Source organism: Malaclemys terrapin, chromosome 7 (assembly GCF_027887155.1).
Source record: "Malaclemys terrapin pileata isolate rMalTer1 chromosome 7, rMalTer1.hap1, whole genome shotgun sequence".
NCBI lineage: Eukaryota > Metazoa > Chordata > Testudines > Emydidae > Malaclemys > Malaclemys terrapin.
Window position 1 is genome coordinate 58,759,479 of NC_071511.1, and position 23,518 is coordinate 58,782,996.

Here is a 23,518-nt window from a genome sequence, read left to right on the forward strand (position 1 = left end):
AATGCAGAGCTAACATTGAGTTATAGATTTTCAGGCAGAAGAATCTAGATCCTCTATTCTGACGTCCTGGGTATAACCAAAAACCAGATCTTCCGGAAAGGCACCGCATCTCAATGTGAAGACCTCAAGAGATGGACAATTCACCACTTGGTAGTCTGTTCAGTGGTTAATCACTCTCAGTATTAAAAACATGCTTCGTTCTAATTTGACTTTGTCTGGCTTCATTTCCCTGTCACTGGGTCTTGTTCTGCCTTTCCCCTCTATAATAAATAGTCTTCTAATAGCCGCTATTTTCTCCCCTTGAAGGTGTTTATTCCATATAATCAAGTCACCTCTCAGTCTTCATTTTGAGGAGCTAAACAGAATGAGCTTTTCAAGGAGCTCACTGTAAGGAATTTTCTTCAGCTGTTGAATCATTTTTGTGACTCTTTTCTCCAATTTTTCAACATCCTTTTAAAAATGTGGCTACCAGACAAGTACACAGTATCCCAATGCCTTACACAGAGGCAAAATCATACCCCTATTCCTATTCACTGCTCCCGTTTATACACTGGAGGACCACACAAGACCTTTATGCCACAGTGTCCCACTGGGAGCTTGTGTTGAGTGGTTTGGCCACTGTGACTCCTAAATCCTTTTAACAATAACTGCTTTCCAGGATACAGTCTCCCACTCTGTGGCTAATGTTTAATATCACCAAGCAACCTTAACTCTGCCTCCATTTCTCTAAGGCCTGGTCTACACTACGAGTTTAGGTCGACTTTAGCAGCATTAAATCGAATTAAGCCTGGACACGTTCACACGACGAAGCCCTTTCTTTCAACTTAAAGGGCCCTTTAAACCGGTTTCTTTACTCCACCTCCGACGAGGGGATTAGCGATAAAATCGGCCTTAGCGGGTCGGAATTGGGGTAGTGTGGACGGAATTCAACGTTATTGGCCTCCGGGAGCTATCCCACAGTGCTTCATTGTGACCGCTCTGGACAGCACTCTCAACTCAGATGCACTGACCAGGTAGACAGAAAAAGACCCGCGAACGTTTGAATTTCATTTCCTGTTTGCCCAGTGTGGAGAGCACAGGTAACCACGCAGAGCTCATCAGCACAGGTAACCGTGATGGAGTCCCAGGATCGCAAAAGAGCTCCAGCATGGACCGAACGGGAGGTACGGGATCTGCTCGCCATATGGGGAGATGAATCAGTGTTAGCTGAACTCCGTAGCAATAAAAGAAATGGCAAAGTATTAGAAAAGGTCTCCAAGGCCATGAAGGACTGAGGCCATAACAGGGACACACAGCAGTGCCACGTGAAAATTAAGGAGCTACGGCAAGCCTACCACAAAGCCAGAGAAGCAAATGGAAGGTCCGGGGCAGAGCCGCAAATTTGCCGCTTCTATGCGGAGCTGCATGCCATTCTAGGGGGTGCAGCCACCACTACCCCAACCGTGTGCTATGACTCTGTCAATGGAGAAACACACAGGGAAGAGGGTTCGGGGAACAAGGAAGATGAGGATGGAGGTAATGTAGGTAGCTCACAGCAGCAAGGAAGCGGAGAAACCGGTTTCCCCAACAGCCAGGATATGTTTGTCACCCTGGACCTGGAACCAGTAACCCCCGAACTCACCCAAGACCCTGAGGGCACACAGGGGACCTCTGGTGAGTGTACCTTTGTAAATATTACACATGGTTTAAAAGCAAGCGTGTTTAATGATTAATGATTAATTTGCCCTGGCAATCGCGGCCAGTACAGCTACTGGAAAAGTCTGTTAACGTGTATGGGGATGGAGCGGAAATTCTCCAGGGACATCTCCAGAAAGCTCTCCTTGATGTACTCCCAAAGCCTTTGCAAAAGGTTTCTGGGGAGGGCTGCCTTATCCTGTCCGCCATGGTAGGACACTTTACCACGCCAGGCCAGTAGCACGTAGTCTGGAATTATTGCATAACAAAGCATGGCAGCGTATGGACCCGGTGTTTGCTGGCATGCAAACAACATCCATTCCTTATCTCTCTTTGTTATCCTCAGGAGAGTGATATCATTCACGGTCACCTGGTTGAAATGGGGTGATTTTATTAAGGAGACATTCAGAGGTGCCCGTTCCTGCTCTTCTGAACAGAAATGTTCCCCGCTGTTAGCCACGCAGTGGGGGGAGGGGTGAAGTGATCATCCCAGAGAATTGTTTGGGGGGGGTGGTTTAGTTGGGTTTGTGCTGCATGTTAACCCGGAAACCGCAGCCCCTCCTTTTACATTGAAAACCCATTTTAAATGGCCAACCCAATTCATCCTTGATATGGGAAATGAGGGCGCTGCTGTTTGAAACCATTCCCACATGTTACCATGGCTGCCTGCAAGCCGAAATCTGTTGCCTGGCACTGCGTGAGTGATCTCTCATACCAACCCGGCAGGCCCTCACTATAAGAGGAAAAATGCAACCTTGTAACAAAAGATTGTACCCATTGTTCTCTAAAATGTGTCTTTTTTAACCACCTCTCCCTTCTCCTCCACCAGCTGCAAATGTTTCTCCTTCACAGAGGCTAGTGAACATTAGAAAGAGAAAACGGAGGACGCGGGACGATATGTTCACGGAGCTCCAGATGTCCTCCCACGCTGATAGAGCACAGCAGAATGCGTGGAGGCAGTCAATGTCAGACATGAGAAAAGCACAATATGAACGAGAGGAGAGGTGGCAGGCTGAATGGCGGTATGAAAAAAGCAAGTGGCAGGCTGAAGATGATAGGTGGCGTCAGCTTGCAGACAGACGGCAAGAGTCAATGCTCCGTCTGCTGGAGCATCAAACTGATATGCTCCAGCATATGGTTGAGCTGCAGGAAAGGCAGCAGGAGTAGAGTCTGCCACTACAGCCCCTGTGTAACCAACAGCCCTCCTCCCCAAGTTCCATAGCCTCCTCACCCAGACGCCCAAGAACACGGTGGGGGGCCTCCGGCCACCCAGTCACTCCACCCCAGATGACAAGTTTCAGAGTAACAGCCCAGATGATTGCCCAAGCATCAGAAGGCTGGCCTTCAATAAGAGTTAAAGTTTTAAAATGCAGTGTGTCCTTTTCCATCCCTCCTCCCCCACCCATCCCAGGCTACCTTGGCAATTATCCCCCTACTTGTGTGAGGAATTAATAAAGAATGCATGAATGTGAAATAACAATGACTTTATTGCCTCTGCAAGCGGTGCTCGAAGTGGGGAGGGGAGGGTGGGGTGGTTGGTTTACAGGGAAGTAGAGTGAACCGGGTGGGGGAGGGGGCGGAGGGTTCATCAAGGAGAAACAAACAGAAGTTTCACACCGTAGCCTGGCCAGTCACAAAACTTGTTTTCAAAGCTTCTCTGATGCGCACCACGCCCTGCTGTGCTCCTCTAACCGCCCTGGTGTCTGGCTGCACGTAATCAGCGGCCAGGTGAGTTGCCTCAACCTCCCACCCCGCCATAAATGTCTCCCCCTTACTCTCACAGATATTGTGGAGCGCACAGCAAGCAGCAATAACAATGGGGATATTCTTTTCGCTGAGGTCTAAGTGAGTCAGTAAGCTGTGCCAGCGCGCTTTTAAACGTCCAAATGCTCATTCCACCACCATTTGGCACTTGCTCAGCCTGTAGTTGAACAGGTCCTGACTACTGTCCAGGCTGCCTGTGTACGGCTTCATGAGCCATGGCATTAAGGGGTAGGCTGGGTCCCCAAGGATCACGATAGGCATTTCAACATCCCCAATGGTTACTTTCTGGTCCAGGAAGAAAGTCCCTTCCTCCAGCTTTCGAAACAGACCAGAGTGCCTGAAGACGCGAGCATCATGTACCTTTCCTGGCCATCCCACGTTGATGTTGGTGAAACGTCCCTTGTGATCCACCAGGGCTTGCAGCAGCATTGAAAAGTACCCCTTGCAGTTTATGTACTCGGTGGCTTGGTGCTCTGGTGCCAAGATAGGGATATGGGTTCCGTCTATGGCCCCACCACAGTTTGGGAATCCCATTTCAGCAAAACCATCCACTATTGCCTGCACGTTGCCCAGAGTCATTACCCTGGATATCACCAGGTCTTTCATTGCCCTGGCAAATTGGATCACAGCAGCCCCCACAGTAGATTTGCCCACTCCAAATTGATTCCCGACTGACCGGTAGCTGTCTGGCGTTGCAAGCTTCCACAGGGCTATCGCCACTTGCTTCTCAACTGTGAGGGCTGCTCTCATCCTGGTATTCTGGTGCTTCAGGGCAGGGGAAAGCAAGTCACAAAGTTCCATGAAAGTGCCCTTACTCATGCGAAAGTTTCGCAGCCACTGGGAATCGTCCCACACCTGCAGCACGATGCGGTCCCACCAGTCTGTGCTTGTTTCCTGTGCCCAGAATCGGCATTCCACGGCATGAACCTGCCCCAGTAACACCATGATTTCCACATTGCTGGGGCCTGTGCCTTGTGGGAGGTCTATGGCCATGTCAATTTCCTCATCACTCTCTTCGCCGCGCTGCAATCGCCTCCTCGGCTGGTCCGGGTTTCGCCTTGGCATGTCCTGGCTCTGCATATACTCCAGGACAATGCGCGTGGTGTTCATAGTGCTCATAATTGCCGCGGTGATCTGAGCGGGCTCCATGATCCCAGTGCTAGCTATGGCGCCTGGTCTGAAAAAAGGCGCAAAACTAGTATCTGACAGACCAGGGGAAGGAGGGAGGGAGGGCGGGCCGAGTGACGACATGACGTACAGGTACAGGGAATTAAAATCAAGAAAGGTGGCTGTGCATCAGGGAGAAACACAAACAACTGTCACACAGAATGGTTCTCCCCAACGATTAAACTGAAAACCCTGGATTTAGCAGGCCGTTGATTTGACAGAGGGAGGGGGAAGCATATGAATACAGAACAAATCTATTTTTTACATCTTAAGACGACGGTGCAGCATGACTTATAGCCCTCGGCATCTTCTGGGTGCTTGGCAGCAAATACTGGGCGCTTGGCAGTTAGTGTACTAAGACTGATAGCCACATTTTTCCTGTATGATGACGATGGCCTTCAGGCCTATTGCACGATCTGCTGCTCAGGGAAGACTCTGCTAATGTGCGATGATCCAACTTGTAATAGGACGGTTACCAGTCGTAATACACCATCTACTGCCAAAAGGCAAAAGGCAAGGGGCTGGTGCAATGCAGCCCTACGGCTGCCAGCCCCACAGCTGCCAGCACCCAGATTGCCGATGAAGGCTACCAGTCATGCTGCACCGTCTACCACCAAAAGGCAGTTAGCTGCTGCTGTGTAGCAATGCAGTCCCACGTCTGCCGGCACCCAGAGGACATATGGTGATGGTGAGCTGAGCTGAGCGGGCTCCATGCTTGGCGTGGTATGTTGTCTGCACAGGTAACCCAGGTAAAAAGGCGCGAATTTATTGTCTGCCGTTGCTCTGACGGAGGGGGAGGGGCCTGACGACATGTACCCAGAACCTCCCGCGACACTGTTTTGCATCATTCGGGCACTGGGATCTCAACCCAAAATTCCAATGGGTGGCAGAGACTGCGGGAACTGTGGGATAGCTACCCATAGTGCAATGCTCCGGAAGTCGACGCTAGCCTCGGTACTGTGGACGCGGTCCGCCGACTAGAGCACTTAGAGCATTTTATGTGGGGACACACAAAATCGGCTGTATACAACCGATTTCTATAAAACCGGCTTCTATTAATTCGACCTAATTTCGTAGTGTAGACATACCCTGAGGGAATTGCTTGATGACTTCTGGTTACCCAGTGGGGTGAAAACAATGTCCTCTCTGTTTGGATGGTTTGGTGTGCCTTGGAAGTAAAGGACCCTCAGCCTTGCGCTGTGACTGCCCTGCTCTAAGCAATTTGTCCTGAATTGATACTCTCAGTAAAAACAACAAGGAGTCTGGTGGCACCTTAAAGACTAACAGATTTATTTGGGCATAAGCTTTCGTGAGTAAAAACCTCACTTCTTCGGATGCATCCGAAGAAGTGAGGTTTTTACTCACGAAACTTATGCCCAAATAAATCTGTTAGTCTTTAAGGTGCCACCAGACTCCTTGTTGTTTTTGTAGATACAGACTAACACGGCTACCCCCTGATACTCTCAGTAGTGTCCCACCAAAGGCTGCTTTGTTACACCCCTGTTTGCAAGGAAACGAGGAACCCCATAGTGAAGACTCTCTGACCTGGGGAATCTCAAGTAGGAGCAGAGAGTGTATGTTTCCTCTATATTTTGGCACTGGTGTAACCACTGCTGGAATATTGTGTCCAGTTCTCATGCTCTAAACAATCTGCTCTTGGAATTCTTTTGGGGAAAGTTGTCTTTTTGTCTGTTATGCAGGTGATCAGACTAGAATCTCTGACATGGGCGGGGTGGTGGAGGGGAAATGAGAAAAGGTGAATCATTCAGGAACAACAGACGGAATGGGAATAAAGGCACTGCAACTACAGGTCCCCAAGAAACCTCTGGAAATCAGCCACACCAAGGAGTACAAGGATGTTCAGAAAAGAGGCAGAACAAAGACGGCAGGACAGACATGAAAGCAGATGGAATGGTCCAGAGCCAGAAGAACACGATTAGAGTACGAGTGAAAGCATTTTTCTAAATAATGGATATCGTACTCTTATATTGCTATGACAATGACAACATTTGTAGTAGAGAGAGAGAGCCTGGAGCACTGAGCCTGGTGCAAGACTGAAGGCCTGACCCAAAGGCTGTGAACCAGAGCACGCCTGGTCTTGCCACAATTACACCAAACTACTTATTTACATAAATACTTTTCAGAAGACTAGTACAGATACACCTCAATCTAGTAGAGGATCAGGTGGTCTGACAGAACAATGAAGAGGGATGTTTTGTCCAAAATATCAGGAACAAACAGATGTCATGAAATACGTACGGTAGTACACAAGTTGTGTATCCCAGTTGTTTGCCTCAGTCTATAAATGTTGGGGTACCTCACCTTGACCCTGTGTGTGGCCTGTGGGAACAGCAGAAAGTCCCACTGCTGACTAAGCCACTCCTTGCCTCTGGACACTCATGTGTTTGTGAACCTGTAACCATGGATCCAGGGCACTAGGACAGTGCTTTTAGGGCAAAAACCTGGCCAAGGGCCTTTGTCACCAAACAGTGCCTGAGGTCTTTCTTTATGAGTAATATTGAGGTTGGCTAAATTAACATGCTGCACTACCTGTTAATACTAGTAACATTGACGTGGAGCAGCCTGAATAGCGTTACCGAGGCAACAACCTTCCAGCCTTCAGCACTTAACAACAACAGGGTACAGTTAAACAGAGACGGGGGGTCGTGCAGGACCCACAATAATTCACATGGAAACAGTATATTTTATGCCTATAATGACATATATAAAGTGGTCTACTCACTGAAGTGCGCCTCCTTTTGGCTATGTGTGGGAATTAGCCTGTGCTTACTTTGTGCCAGGGCTTGCCAGGGCTGAGCCCTGACAAGTCTAGGCTTGGCAGTTCATAGCCCTGGCACCTTTGGCCTTGCTGTGTCAGTTATGAAAGTAAAAAAATTGCTTGAACCCTGGCACCTATTTCATTACAAATTAAGCACTGCAATTAGCTCTCACCCTGTCTAGCACTGCCTTCTGTCAGTTGCTCATGCTTTGGACCCCATCCCCCTCCGTCTCTCTGACTCAGGGTACTCCCTCTTCGTGACTCGGCCCTCCAAATTGGTCTCTATATTGTCTTCCTCTTCCAGCGTGACAAAATCCCATCGGACAAGCTGTCCCTATGCCATCTCAGGCAGTCTTCTGTTCCAACTCCAGGTCCTGTGCCACTTTGCCAGTGTCTGGTAGGGGAACCCAAGGCCTGCCTGCTAAACCAAGTTCCAGCCCCCGGACCCTATGACTAGCAAGCCAGATCTGATCAGGCTGATCTCCAGTTATTGTTTCCTTGTGCTCCTTCCTACCCCATTGCCTATTTCTGAGTTTACCACCAGAGTTTCCTCCATGTCCTGTAGCTACTTCACTGCTCTAGGCCTCTTGTCAGACTCCCCAGTCCAAGGCAGAACCCAAGGATTACTGCCCTCCATGGTTTTCCTCCTTGGACCTGCCAACTCCTTTTCCCTCTAGGGAGTGACTGCAGCCCTCCTCCCTGCAGCCTATTTGTGCTTTCACTGGTTTTACACTCCGAGGCCAACTCCTCTCCCAGCTGAGATTCACCTGCCATTGGGCCATATCACTTCCTGGTTCCCCTTCAGATGCAGCATCTAAGGTTAATAGGCCCCTCCTGGTCCATAGATCCCTGCTCAGAGCTCATATGGGGTGGCCAATTAATTGAAAATGCCAATTAATCAACAGTGGAACATTTCACAGGAACATGTCAATTATGACATCTCTGCCTAGTTCCCTGCCAATTCACCTGCCCACCTGGCTCCTTGGCAATCTAACTGGCAAACTGCCAGGGCTCCTGGGCTGCCAGTATCCCTGGCTCCTCAGAAGCCCACCTGGCAAGGAGCTTGGCAGCCAGGGTTTCCAGCTCTTTGTCAGTCCACTTGGAGGATTGCTGCAGGGCCAGGGCTCTAGGGTCATGGCTCCATGGAAACCAGGCTCCCAAATTCCATGGCTCCCCAGCTTCTTCTGAGCAGCCCACGAGCCAGGGGAGCATATTTCACGTCAGAAATACTAAAATGTTTCCATTGCAGGAATATTTTGGTGTTTCCAAAACAAAAGATTGCGTAATTTAATGTCTATGAATTTTGCCAAACTTTTGGCTTTTTGTACCAATTCAGGATAAGAAAATTTCCCCAAACCTTGAAATTTTTCACAAAAGTGAAATTCACTTTCCTGTTATAATATGGATATTCTACAAGGCTTGGGTTGCATTCACTTTTTTTTCCTTTTAACTTGCTAATTATATACAAACGCACCCCTCTCCTTCTGAGAACTGGCACACCCCTGGAGGGTAAGAAGACCCCAAGGTCTCACCAACAGCAGAAATCAAACAAAGTAGGGGAACAGACATTGTAGATTTTAAGGAAAGAAGGATCCATGCCTGCCTCACAACTACTGCTCCCACTATTTGAGGGATTTCATGTCACCAGTGTGAAATGTCACACAAGGAGCTACACACACCTGGCAGCTACCAGGAGGTGGAGGATGACTGATGAGGTGAGGCAAAGCAAAGGGGAGGGTTGGTTTTCAAGGAGAGATTTGTTGGAGCAGAGAAGGACCTTGGTGAATGAAGACAGGGAGGGAGTCCCTCCAGGTACAGAGGCAACGGAGTACATGACTTGATACTGAGAGGTGGAAGGAGAAAAAAAGGGAGAGGAGAGGGAAGCACACAGATTGGGAGCTTCTAACGTTGTCTCCTAAGGGTGATGTATATGTGACGCCTGTAGGTGTAACCGTCCCTAGCATAGGGTATCTGATCAACAGGCTAAAGATAGACAATTGCACAACTTCTCTTGCCCTAGGCACCATCAACCCAGCTCGGTCCCTGACCTGCAATGTGTCATATAGCTACAATAAATAAGTTAATTAAATAAATATATAGGAGCATGGAGGTGAGCTGGAGAAATAAGAAGAATCTTTATTAAGTGAAAGTTTAATTCCACTGAGCTAAATTGAAATTACATGAATGAACAGGGAAGGGAGGACTCTAGTTCAGTCCAATGCCACAGAAACTCCCCACATCAAAGCAAGCTGTCCAATCATAAGCATTACATCACTACAATTTACTCTGATTAGCTGATCAGACCTCAAGAGTGGAAACTGTTACTAGCCCCTTGTAAATAAAGCAGCATTTATGGCTGTCAAAAGAAGTTTCCATTGTTGTCGTCTGCCCCACAAATGAACTGAAAACATAACCAGCTTATGTCAGGAACAGATTCATACCTGAGCCAGTCTCAGAATATTGCTGGGTTATTGTATATGCCTTAGTTATTTTTTTTTTTTTTTTTTTGGCATTGCACTTAATTTTGTTAAATCACAGTTACTTAAAAAGCCAGATTATTTAACTTTCTGTTTCAAGACATTGAGTTCATTTCTGTCACTGTACTAATGAGTCCAGGATCATAGATAATCAAATTCACTACTGGTGTAGGATATTGAGATGACTTTTCATGGTCTTTATCGAGGCAAAACACAGAGCTGGAATGGTTTTGGTGAATTTACCACTACACTTGGTAGTGGAGTTATATCAATGTCCTTGGGGTCAATGGGAGATTTCAAGGTAAAATTCTGCAAAATCATTGTCAGTATCAAAAATATCTCCATCCGAGCCAGACCCTCTCCCACGCAAATCCGCTTCCCTGCAATGAAAAAGGAATATTGAGGAGATGCAGGAGATCTTTCTTTGCAACATATGTTAAATATTGTTACAATGGAAGTAAACCTCCAGATTAAAATTAGATGCACAGAGTGATTCAGGGTAACTACATGGAGGATAATGGCCGTCTCTCAGAGTTCAAGAAAGTATAAAAGCATTTCATAGAATCATAGAACTGGAAGGGACTTTGAGAGGTCATCTGGTCCAGTCCCCTGCACTCAAGGCAGGATTAAGTTTTATATTATTTGGGGGCTTAAGCCGCCACTCACAGATCATTTTAAAGGCTGAGTTCCATAGAATAAGTAGCTTTTAAAATACCAACATGTGGAGAGGGGTGGGCAGATCTGGGGTTTGAGGAATAGTTAATGCAGGTCCTGAGCCAGTTAATATGTTTAAGGTGGAAATGACACAGTGGTTCTTGAGTGGAAGGCGGAATGAATAGATAGCGAGGTGCAGGCATACCGAGTAGCAGAATGGAGGAGAACAGCATACAGGGTTTATTAACAGAGTGTCGGGATCTTCACTGATTGAAAGTTGAGAAGCTAAGCAGCTTCTACTGATCTCTCTCTCTAGGTGACCATGCAGAAGGCTTCTGCCCTGTTGCATATTACTCCCTTCAATTTTCCTTTTGCATGCACATTCACTCACAATTCATCCACAGTGGGCTGACACAGACAGATAAAGGAAGATGTGAAGTTGCCAGGCAGAGTGGAAAGTAGTGCGTGTTCAATTAGTTAAAAAAGAGACTGGAGACCGACAGATGCCTCGCTGTTGTGAGAGGCTCTGCTTCAGGGATGGCCCGAAAAGGCTCTGCAGACTACAGTCTGAAAATGCTTTGTCTTGAGTATACAAAGAGAAGAGAGAATGGTCTGGGATCTGAAATAAACATGGCTTTTTTTACCTGCGGAAAAAGGAATGAAGAAGTCACTCTTCTTAAAGGCACCATTTTCATCCAAGAAATGTCCCGGATTAAATTGCTCTGGCTTTGGAAATTCTCTGCTGTCACCTAGGACTGACTGCAGAGCAGGGAATATAGTGGTGCCCTGATTTAGTAAACACAGATAAAGAACGTTTAAGTGGATACTGTTCAAACCGAAAAGCTTCCAGAATTCACTGAGCTGATTAGTTGGACACATTTTTCTTTCCTTCATTTCCTTGCATTCCCTGGAAATTCATGCCTTCAACCAGGGCTAGAAATACTCAGATTCCATGAGAAAAGGTAACCCCACCAAACTGCAGTCTACCTGGAACAACTAGATCCTGGAATTTCATAAGAAAGGCTGCTCCCATTAGATTACGACCCTGGTTTCTACATCAAAGAGGTTTGGAAAAGTCTGGCTAAGATCCAGAAGTGTTAGGTGCATCTCTTAGCTGCTATTTGGAAGCAGTTGAGTTTCCCTCATCTTTATAGTTTAGTCATCACACCAATAGTTTCCCCATAACTAACTAACTAACTAAACTAACAGCGTGATAATGCTAAAAAGCCCTATACAACTCAAAGTGAAATTCAGTTAGCAACCTAGGACGTGGTCACTGCGAGTTGTGGTGTATATTAACACCTCAGCATGTCTAAAGATTGGTGGAGATGGAATCATCTTAGGGCAGGTCTACACTAACCTCCCAATTCGAACTAAGGTACGCAACTTCAGCTACGTGAATAACGTAGCTGAAGTTCAAAGTACCTTAGTTCGAACTTACCTCGGTCCAGACGCGGCAGGCAGGCTCCCCCGTCGACTTCGCATACTCCTCTCGCCGAGCTGGAGTACCGCAGTCGACGGCGAGCACTTCCAGGTTCGACTTATCTCGTCCAGACAAGACGCGATAAGTCGAACCCAGAAGTTCGATTTGCTTGCTGCCGAACTACCGGGTAAGTGTAGACCTACCCTTAGAAATTGCCCTCCCAAAAGAGGCTCCCAAAAAGAGGGAAACTATTGCACACTTGCTTCATATCTTTTCCACATATAAAAGCTTGAACTAAGCTCTAAGCTTTTCTTCTAAAAGGAGAGTTGAGCCTGCAGAAGGCTGGGTTCTGTTCTTCTTCATGCCAATAATAACTGGAGCATTATTGTTAATTGTGAAAATACCTGTCATGCTCAAACCAGGGCAAACATTTCTATTGTGAATAATTTAAAACTGAAAAAAGGAAAAGGTAGAAGAACTGGATTTTTCAGAGAAACCTTGAGAACTAACCTTTGGGATAACATATTGTCTGAAATGAGTGTCTCTGGTCACTGCATGTGGGACACCCATCGGGACAAGGTTAACGAATCTCTGGATCTCGTGTATCACAGCATCTGTGTAAGGCATCTGGCTTCGGTCTGCCATGCAGGGGCTTCGGCTTCGGCCAATCACACGGTCAATCTCTTCATGAACTTTCTCTGTCATCAAATGAACAGGTTAACAATAAAGCTAAAGAACACAATTCCCATAATTTTGCCCCCATTCTGTCACATAGTAAGAAATACACACGTCTCAGCAGATGCACGTTGGGAATATAAGCAAGTTATAACAATATAACGGTTAGTTTTGGGTTACAGAAACTACTGTACATGGTATCTAGGACAAAATGCCTATAATGTAATTATTAGGGCAGTGATATGGCTCATGCCTGGTTAAGAGAGCACAGTGTGATGTTATCGCCAGAGCATATAACTAACTGCTACACAAGAGACTGAGGCCTAAAATTTCCCCCCACCAAAGTCAATCATCCACATGAGCATGGAGGAAGCCGATGAGGTGGAAATTAGTGCTGTATATTAGCTGGGTTTTGATAAATCTCTAGCACTGACAGAGTTTTGATTTAAGCCCTTACTCAATCCTGACACCTACAAGATGATTAAATCCTAAAATGAAATGGCTTTGCCTTTATCTGAGTGGAGGGTGCCCGTCTGACAGCCCTGGAATCCAAAGGTACCTGTTACCCACAAACCAGGCACCATCTGGCCAATGGCACCGCAGGCTTCCCCCACACAAACATATACACTTTCCCCTGGCCCGTGAGCCTTAACATGAATCGTGAGGTGAGAAAGGAATCCAGTCATAATGGCCTACTCAGTCTGAAGGCCCTGTGCTGAAACCGCCCATAAGGAGGCTGAGTAATGGCAGTTGTGATGGTGCTTTTCGAATGCAGACACCTGTCTACACAAACTGAACTAAAACACCCAGCCCCAAACACCTCTCACATAAATCAGCCTGCACACAGTGGTGACATGGCTCACTTCCAGCCCAAGACAGATTTGATCTGGTGACTTAAGGGGCAGGGGTCTGTACCCATTAGAGGTCCCTTGAGCCATGTAATCCCCTCATCTCTCTAAGACTTAAAGTTGTGTGTGTCTTTGTGGTACCTTCTATTTCTGGGTATTTCAGAAGAATCAGGAGTCCATGTCTCAGGGTGGTGCTTGATGTCCCTGTTCCAGCAAGGAATAAATCTATTGTGCTTCTCAACAAGTTTTCAGTGTTAAATTCCGACTGGCCATTCTGTTGCTCCTGTAGAGAGACTTCTTATAGTTGTTTGATCATTGACTGTAAGAGTATGGGATCTATTCATACAGGCCCAAACCCTCATCTTCTACCTGCTCTGTGACCCACTTGGTATCTTTATAAAAATCCTTTCAAAAAATGGGCCACAGCCCTGCAGATTGCAGTAGCACTGCAGGGTGCTTTACGCCATTGCTGTGAAAACCTGTGGTCTTTTGTAAAGAGGAGAACTGGAACATTACAGTAACTAAGTTAGTTTTCATCTGTATTTCTAACTGTTAACATTGAACTTGTTGTTGTTGATTCCTTTGCTTTCCTATTTTGTTTGCCTGGGCAGCACTAATTGCCTTGATAACCTTGAATTAGAAACGAAACCAAATGTTCCTAACCAATTTTTATGCTCCAACAGAAGTGAAAACCCACTGAAAACACAAATGCCTGGCTACCTGTTGAATGAGGAGTGCACTGATAGAACTCGTAATAGGCTGTCGTTGCAAAATATTACATGAGATTAGCAGGAGGGGTTTCCAAAGAAGCAGGTAATAGGTTAGGTCTGTAGGTGTGGACATAGGCAGCCATTTGAAACTGCTTTCTCCTGCTAATTCCACTGATGCTAACACAGAGCAGTAAAAGTGCCTCTGTCCACCCACTTAATAAAAACTCTTTCAATGGCTAGATTACAAACAGAGCCAATCTACCTGTTTCCAAACGCTTTTGATACCTGGTTTGGGTGCTCTGTCCTTTTAAGACATCTACACTGCAATAAAAAAAACCACGTCTGGCCTGGATCAGCTGACTCCAGCTCGTGGGGATCAGGTTGAGGGGCTATAATATTGCAGTGTAGACATACAGGCTCAGGTTGGAGCCCAGGCTCTGAGGCCCAGAAAGAGGGAAGAGGCCCAGAATCTGGGCTGCAGCCCAAGCACCAATGTTTACACAGCAATTTTATAACCATGCAGACCAAGCCCGTCAAGGCCAAGTCAGCTGACCCGGGCCAGCCATGGCTGTGCTGTGGGTCTTTCATTGCAGTGTGGACATACCCTTAGAGACAAATCCTGTTTGTCTTACTCACTGGTGTAGTCTCACTGGCATCATCGGCACTACTCATACAAATGAGGTGAACAGGGCTTGGCTTTTAGAATGTAAGTTCCAGGAGCAGAAATCAGGTCTGCCTTTCGGTCTTGTACAGAGTGATAAATACCCATTATAGGTATAACCCACTCCACAGCAAAGGGGAAGGGCTGCTGCCCTCACTTACCTGTTCCATTTTGATGAGGAAAGCATCGATGAAGTCTCGAGGGCAGCTAAGATCCAGAGACTCTTTGTGCATCTTCACTCTCTCCAGAACAAATATTCTCAACTCCTCTGAATTTTTAAGTAACTCCTGGTGAGGCCCAGGTATATAATCCATGAGAGTTGGGAAAAAATTGTACAGCTAGAATGATGGAAGGAAAAGCACATCTTGGTTTATCTGGACACAACAAATAATCAATTGATTAAATTGGCCCAATTGACTCAGGTACAGCACACGATACAATACTTCTGCGGCACGTTCCTGTGCAAATGGATTCTAAAGAACTTCTCCAGCTTCACTAATTCATTCTACTCGATACACACATATTCCTCACGTAAACTGCAGTGACACTCAGTTCTATTCGCTACAATAATCTCCATTATTTCAAACATAAAACCATCCCCAGTATTCACATGCTTTTCTTGAAAAAAATCACACTCAAGTTCCCAAACCTAACTCGGACTACAGATTTTCATAGGCAGTAATAAAACATTATAGACTTTACAAGTAAAAGGTATCTTAGTCTTCCTCAGGTTGGAGTGAAGGGGCCAAATTCTCTGCTGCAGTACTCCATTGATTTCGACTGAGTTCGACTGTTGTGCATTTGGTGAGATTTTCAGCAATGGGATGTGTGAGTGGCTGTGTAATGGAAATGAAAAGGAGTTTGCTTTGCGGGTGAGGAATGTGACCACATACAGGTATCCCATTGTGAATATACTAAGGCATGTGAATTGCAATGGTTTGGATGCTAATGTTTTAATTGCTAATGTTTTAATTCTGAGCAAATGAAGTGTTTTGTGTGGGAATTTAAATAATCCTCAGAAACAAGTTTGAGGCTGGGATTGGTAATAGCTGCAGCCTAGTGAGGAGAATAGGAACATTAAGGGAATCTGAAATAACAATTGTTTAAGGAGAATGAATGGTAAAAGAAAGAAATCTTTGTCCCTTCCTCCATTATAAAGGAGAAGAGTGGGAAAAACCACTGAACACACCTGTCCCAGGAGAGAACGAAGGAGTTCATTGTTTTCCTCTGTGAGTTTAATTAATGTCAGAAACTTCTGATCGTCATAGTCAAACCGGTCCCCAAAGACAATGGAGCAGATGATGTTGGACACAGCATGGGTGAGAGGGATGGTGGGGTCAAAGGGTCGCTCTGCAATAAAACCAAACCAGGGTCCAGTTTTGAATTCAGTACTTTCACCTACAGCATCACATCCTTTGATGTTATTGGGAAGTTCTGGATGTCCTGGCCCCAGGCCAAGAGTGCAGTCCCTAATATTCATTGGGGAGGGTGAGTTATGGTGTCACAGTTCCAGAGTAAGCTGGCCTTTAGACCCCTTTCAGTCCCTCTCGAGAGCCCCCCTCAGGTGACAGGCCTGAGTTCCTGCCCCTCTCTGAATGGGAGGAACCCCTCAGTCCAGCCACCCTTGGACTGGATATCTGGGCAGCAGACTCACTACTTCCCAACTATGGTAGCATGACAGGCTGCTCTGTGCTGGGCACCCGTGAGCCCTTTCCCTCCAGGGACCTGTGACCAGAGGGGGATCAAAGTGACTCAAAAACAGCTTCTCCAAAACAAAGCGTTATTTATCCTCCCAAAGGTATGCAGAACACAGAGCAAAAACTAGAAACAATAAAGGCTTCTACACACATTCCTTTTACCTAAACAATCTTTCCTTGCAAGCTTTGGTAAGTTCCATTCAGCCTAGTTACCTCCATCTCACTCAGCCCCCTTCCTTCTTGGGTGAAAATCCTTAAGGTTTTAGTATCCCTGTTGGATGCTAGTTTCTGTCTCAAAAGAGAATACTTGCCAAATAACTGAAGCTATGCTGGGCGTGTTCTCAAATTAACAGCTTCTCCATTATTACCCTTGGCATTCTCTCTGACCGTACTTATCTTTGCTATTAGTTCATTTCCTCTTGGTGTCCCCCTTTCAGCTTCCTTTCATTTATTTCAGTACAGGATAATATCACACAGATAAACTGAGGTGCACATGAAAAATAAGACAGATATTTCCCTCATTCTTCACAGAGGGCTTCCCCAATGCTATCTCTGTACATTTATATTAAATAATTATCCCCATTTTGCTGGGAATCAGTTTTCACTCTTTCTCCTTTGCTGCTCTCTGCCTGACACACTCTGATCTAACCAGAGACCATGAGTCCCTCTCTGAGTGACACCTGCCTGTGTGCCATAGGCTCTGTACACAGGCCTGACAGACAGTATCCCTTACAGAACAAGATCCTGCATTCAGAGGATTCTACCTGAGCCATTGCTTGTAGCATCATCACAAACTCCTGAAATGCAGCGGGACCTATACAATATTCAAAGGAATTGTCTACAAGACTTCACCCCTCTGACTTGAGACCACATTGCACAGAGAGTACATCCAGAAGCAGCATTTTCTCCATGCAGTGTGTTCTCGCCTCACAGCAGACTCCTGCTCATGTCTCTCACCCAGGCAAATTTGTTTTAGGTCATTATCTACAGGAGCAGCTGCCCTTGGCTCAGGATACACAAGTGGCAATAGCAGTAAAGTGGCTCTCTTGTGTCTGTATCATGGGTGGGGAAGGTTCTCTGTGCATTCTCCTCTCATACACACAATTCACCCAGATGGACAGTCAACTTCATTTTAGCCCTTAATGTTGCACTGTATATTGCAAGAGGAAGGATGGTCTTGTGGTTAAAGCAGTGGCCTGGGTCTCAGGAAATCTGGAGACAATTCCCAGCTCTGCCACAAACTTCCAGGTGTGACCTCAGGCAAGTCTCTTAATCTCTCTCTGTCTCAGTTCCCCGTCTCTAAAAGAGAGAAAATAATTCTTCCTTTCTCCACTTTTTCTTTTTCATGTGTATTTAATATGTACATTGCTTGGGGCAGGGACTGTCTCAAACTGTTTGTTAACACAACCTATAGGCAAAGGAGCCCCAGTGTTGGCTGGGACCTCTAGAAACTAATAGAACACAAATAAATAAATAAATAAATAATAATCATCACTTAGAAAGCACTGTAAATTTACACCGTGATTTCAAACGTTCCTCGGGAGGCCATCCCCATACAACGTAGGTGCCAGACTTGTATCAGACATCTAGCAGAGAAGAAAATCAAAATAACGAAGCTGTGGGCCTGCAGGGCCGGCTCCAGGCACCAGCCCACCAAGCTTGTGCTTGGGGCGGCACCTGGAGGGGGGCAGCGCGGTGCAGCGCTCCGGCTCCGGGGAGAGCGGGGCCACGGCCAGGCTCGTTGCCCTCCCCCCAGCGCTCTGGTTGCCGGGGAGACCGGAGCCCCGGCCGGGCACTCCGCCCTCCCCCCGGCGCTCTGGCCACCGGGGAGACCGGAGCCCCGGCTGGGGCTCGCCGCCCTCCCCCCGGTGCTCTGGCTGCCGGGGAGACAGGAGCCCCGGCCGGGCACTCCGCCCTCCTCCCAGGGCTCCGGCTGCCCTCCCCCCCTGGCGCCCTCCCCCCGGCCGCCGGGGAGAGCGGAGCCCCGGCCGGGGCTCACCGCCCTCCCCCTAGCCGGGGCTGGCCGCCAGGGAGAGCGGAACCCCGGCCGGGGCTCGCTGCCCTCCCCCCGGCGCTCTGGCCACCGGGGAGAGTGGAGCCCCGGCCGGGCACTCCACCCTCCTCCCAGGGCTCCAGCCGCCCTCCCCCCCGAAGCCCTCCCCCCGGCTGCCAGGGAGAGCGGAGCCCCGGCCAGGGCTTACCGCCCTCCCCCCGGGGCTCCGGCCACCCTCCCCCCCGCGCCCTCCCCTGCTGTGCGGGGGTGGGGGGGCGCAGAGGCTTTTTTGCCTGTGGCGGCAAAAAAGCCAGAGCCGGCCCTGTGGGCCTGGGTGTCTTATTAGCCCAACACACTGAAGATAAACTAATCCACTCTAACATGGTTCACTGTGTTAGCTTCTGCCTACTCTGGAAAACATTTTCCATTTGCCCATTGGCCACAGATCAGAGGGTAGAAAACATGGGAAATAACAGCCTGAAAAGGTCATTTCAGGAACTTTTCTCACATATTTTTCCTTTACATTAACACAGATTGTTATATGTGCAGCTAATGGTTTGAGCAGGGGTGGCCAACCTGTGGCTCCGGAGCCGCATGCGGCTCTTCAGAGATTAATATGCAGCTCCTTGCATAGGTGTTGGCTCCAGGCCTGGAGCTACAGATGCTAACTTACCAGTGTGCCAGGGGGTGTACACTGCTCAAATCCCTGCTCTGCCCCAGGCCCTGGCCCCACACCACACCTTCCCCCCAAGGCCCCTGGTCCTTCCCCCAAGCCTGCCATGCCCTTGCTCTTCCCTCTCCCCCACAGAGCCTCCTGAGCATGCAAAACAGCTGATTGCAGCAGGCAGGAGGTGCTGACTGGCAGGGCTGCTGACAGGTGCGAGGCGCTGGGGGCTGGAGGGTGGGAGCTGATGAGGGGCTGCTGACGTATTACTGTGGCTCTTTGGCAATGTATATTGGTAAATTCTGGCTCCTTCTCAGGCTCAGGTTGGCCACCCCTGGGCTTGAGTTGTAAGGTGTTTGAACCAAAGTTAATATCACAAAATAAAGGAAGAGAAGAGACTTTATCTGACTCAGTTTCCAAATTACATGCAGCAAATCCCCACCGTGTGTGTTTCTGAGCCTTTCCACCAGAAAATGGGCTTCCTCCTGGATCCGTTCCTCAACACTTTTCTTCCCCATCCCAAAGTTTCTCAAGGTGGTGAGGGCAAATCGGCGAAGCTGCTTCCAGCGCTCCCCATTGCTGAATATAATGCCTGGAAAAGGGAGGACAGGAATGAAAGGGGGGGGGCAGACTAAATTTGCTAAATTTCTAACCTAAGGAAATATCGGTCATTGAAAGTTTCAACGTGAACACAAACATTATTGTATGTGTGTTCTACTGGAGACACTACATTACACTGATATGTGTATGTAACTCAAAATCCCACACATTAATCTCATTGCTGTTTAAAATAATTCCACTGGTTGCCATGCCCAATGGCTGTATTTTGTTCTCTAACGCAGTGTAAACTGTCACAGTAATTAGAGCAAAGTACATATACTGGTACCATGTAAAGATAAGAAATACACTGGGACATAAATAGGTGGCTAAAGTTAGTATCCTTCAAAGAACAGGACTAAGTGAAACACCAGCTGTCTTCTCTGTCGTGTTCTCCACATACATAGAACATCAGCGCTACATGCTGAAGTTGTTAGAAATGTACCTGTTCCTTTGGCAAGCTTGTCAGCCAGTGCCAGTTTTCCTCTTCCACTGAACTCGTCCCCTTGATCAATCAGAGCTTCCTTCACAGCCTCCTGTCCATACAACACCACAACCCGCAGTGAGCCCAAGTATATTGTGAAAACCGGGCCGTACTTCGCACTGAGCTGTAAAAGATTAACACAAAGGACCAATACGTTTTTACTAAATCCATTTAAGAATAAGAATGAGAGTGGATCAAATTACAAACTGATGAACGAGCTCTCCTGCCACTAAGGATTACACCCAAAAAGGGATATAGGCACCTAAATGCAAAATGTAGATCCTGAAAACCCCCAGCTAACTCTCTAGGCACCTATCCTCCCTCAGTGCCTAAGTTTCCACCCCTGAATTCCCTGAGGCACTTATAACTTCTGTTGCTGGGCATGCACGTGGCTACCTCAGTCCTTATGGCCAGTGCCTAACACATGCCCGAGCGCTGGCTGGATCGTCCAATGCAATGTTGCCCTCCCTAGCTCGTCTGGTCTTAAATCACACCTAAGAGATTAGACCCCATATACCAGGCACCAGAAGAGGAGGAGGAGGAGGTTGCCCCCCTCCATCACTTTTAGTTTAGTGGGAATGGTACTCACCTGGGATGTGGGAGAGCCGGGTTTAATTCCCCTCCCCCTCGTACCTGATGTGAAGAAGGGATCTGATTCCAGGTCTCCCCTCTCTTTGGAGAGTGCTCAGGCCTAAACCACCACACTATGGGTCATTCTGGAGCAGGACTTTCCTGTTGAATCCATGCCATTGCATATCAATAAGTGAATAGTCATTGGAAAAGGAATGTGGGTCTCCCACATCCTCGGCGAGCGGCCTAGGCCTAACCACTAGGATACAGAGTCAGTCTCACTTTCTCTCTGGAGCAGGTGCCAAGGAAAGGTAAATCCATCAGAACACTGGACCTGAGTCCTCCCATCAGGCAATTCATCCCTGGATCATGGATGTGTGTGGGGATGGGGGGGCCCTTCTACTATCACTGTCCTTTCTGGATCTCCACCTGGGACGGATATGTCAACTTTACAGAGTAGAGCAACAGTCTAGGCCTTACCCTTGACCTGTGAAGAAGGCAAGTATCATTAGATCAATTTAACAAGTGGGAAACACACAAAGAACTTCAGCAGTTTCCCCAGACACATACGTGGAATCTATTGTAGAGCTGGGACCAGAACCCAAGGCTGCTGTCTGCCATTTCCCTGCTTAACCTACCAGACCACACTCCCCACTGCAGGATAACCTGTACAGGCTACAGCACAACTGAGAGGACGTATTCTGGTTTACCTGTGAATAAGACACATTATGAAAAAAATAACACATTGCCAGGAACAGGTTGTATCTAGCATTCAAGATTAAATATTTCTGTGGAAAAAATATTCAGCCTTAAAAGTGAGGAGTTGAGCCACTGTGCAAACCCCAGAAATTTCAGAGTTCTCTTTCCCCAGGCTCTGCTTAACGCCCACCTGAGCCAAAGCCCTGGATAAGGAGAAAGCCCCCTTACCTCATGTATAGATTGGGGCAAGTTCCTCGTATTCAGCTGTAGCGTGTTCCCTATGATGGGAAAAGCAACAGGGCCAGGCGGCAGCTTCCCGCTTCCAGACATCTTTCTCCATGCAGAAAAGAAAAGAAGGCAAGAGACACAAATCACCAGGAAAACAGTTGTTGCTCCCAGAGGTTCCATTGCAGAGTGCAGCAATTATTCTGGGTTCTGGTAGGGGGTTACTTTGTATTTCAGAACCCACCTTTTATATATTGTATGGTGCAAAAGTACGATGGCAAGCGCAAGCAATTAGCCAACTGCAGCTTTCAATTCTTCTGGGTCAACAAGATTATCTAGGGCTAACAAAGGTTACTGGATATTGACAAACTAGGAATGAACTCCTTTGAACCTTTGTTTGCAGGTCATCTGTGTTTGCCTCTTGTGTACTCAGTGACAGAGCACAAAAATTAATCATCACGTGAAAACTTCTAAGGCTCTCCAAACTGCCTGAGTCAGGCACTAAGTGTGCCTGCAACTGGCAGAGGGAAGGGCAGGAGCCGCCATCACCAGGGTCTTTTTCCTGGGGGTGGGCCAGGAGCAGCCCCACAGAGCCCCTTGCAGGGGCATCTAAAAGTTCCTTCTGAGAGTCAGAGATCTGTGGCAGAGACAATCTACCAAAATATTTATCTAGGGCCTCTTTACTAATTTCTTCTTAAGTTTTATCTAAACTTAAATATAGTTTAGATAAAACTGTAGAAATTGTTTATTAATATTTGACTGTGTTGAATATAATTTATTGCTACTATCGTGAACAGCAGCAATCTTATTTCTGAAAGCCTTTTGCTTAAGTCTGTATGCCAACAGCTTGCCAGCTTTTTTGACAGATTCCCAGTAGTTTTGCTTCAAACAGAATAAAGCAAACTCAGCCTTTTGGCACAGAAGTTTGTTGATTTCATAGCAAGGCTATCGATTCTATATTATCTCCATTTCTTTTTAAAGGTTGCATAAGAGATGAGGCAGCCTCTGATGAACGGGCTCAACGGGTAGTGATCAATGGCTCCATGTCTAGTTGGCAGCCGGTTTCAAGTGGAGTGCCCCAAGGGTCGGTCCTGGGGCCGGTTTTGTTTAATATCTTTATTAATGATCTGGAGGATGGTGTGGACTGCACTCTCAGCAAGTTTGCAGATGACACTAAACTAGGAGGCGTGGTAGATACACTAGAGGGTAGGGATCGGATACAGAGGGACCTAGACAAATTAGAGGATTGGGCAGAAAAAAACCTGATGAGGTTCAACAAGGACAAGTGCAGAGTCCTGCACTTAGGACGGAAGAATCCCATGCACTGCTACAGACTAGGGACCGAATGGCTAGGTAGCAGTTCTGCTGAAAAGGACCTAGGGGTCACAGTGGATATGAAGCTGGATATGAGTCAACAGTGTGCTCTTGTTGCCAAGAAGGCTAACGGCATTTTGGGCTGTATAAGTAGGGGCATTGCCAGCAGATCGAGGAACGTGATCGTTCCCCTTTATTCGACATTGGTGAGGCCTCATCTGGAATACTGTGTCCAGTTTTGGTCCCCACACTACAAGAAGGATGTGGAAAAATTGGAAAGAGTCCAGCGGAGGGCAACAAAAATGATTAGGGGTCTGGAGCACATGACTTATGAGGAGAGGCTGAGAGAACTGGGATTGTTTAGTCTCCAGAAGAGAAGAATGAGGGGGGATTTGATAGCAGCCTTCAACTACCTGAAGGGGGGTTCCAAAGAGGATGGAGCT

The 23,518-nt window shown here is 47.3% G+C and overlaps 1 protein-coding gene across 1 annotated transcript; it reads right to left on the minus strand.

Moving 5' to 3' along the window:
• Positions 1-9,495: 9,495 nt before the first annotated feature.
• LOC128840327 (cytochrome P450 2H1-like) lies at positions 9,496-22,022 on the minus strand. Its single transcript, XM_054034172.1, has 9 exons — positions 21,765-22,022; positions 20,229-20,391; positions 19,629-19,778; positions 16,022-16,182; positions 14,994-15,170; positions 13,603-13,744; positions 12,449-12,636; positions 11,160-11,301; positions 9,496-10,241 (listed from the first exon to the last, which is right to left on the minus strand). The coding sequence occupies exons 1-9, from the start codon at positions 21,942-21,944 to the stop codon at positions 10,060-10,062; spliced, it is 1,485 nt and encodes a 494-aa protein (XP_053890147.1). The 5' UTR covers positions 21,945-22,022; the 3' UTR covers positions 9,496-10,059.
• Positions 22,023-23,518: the final 1,496 nt, after the last annotated feature.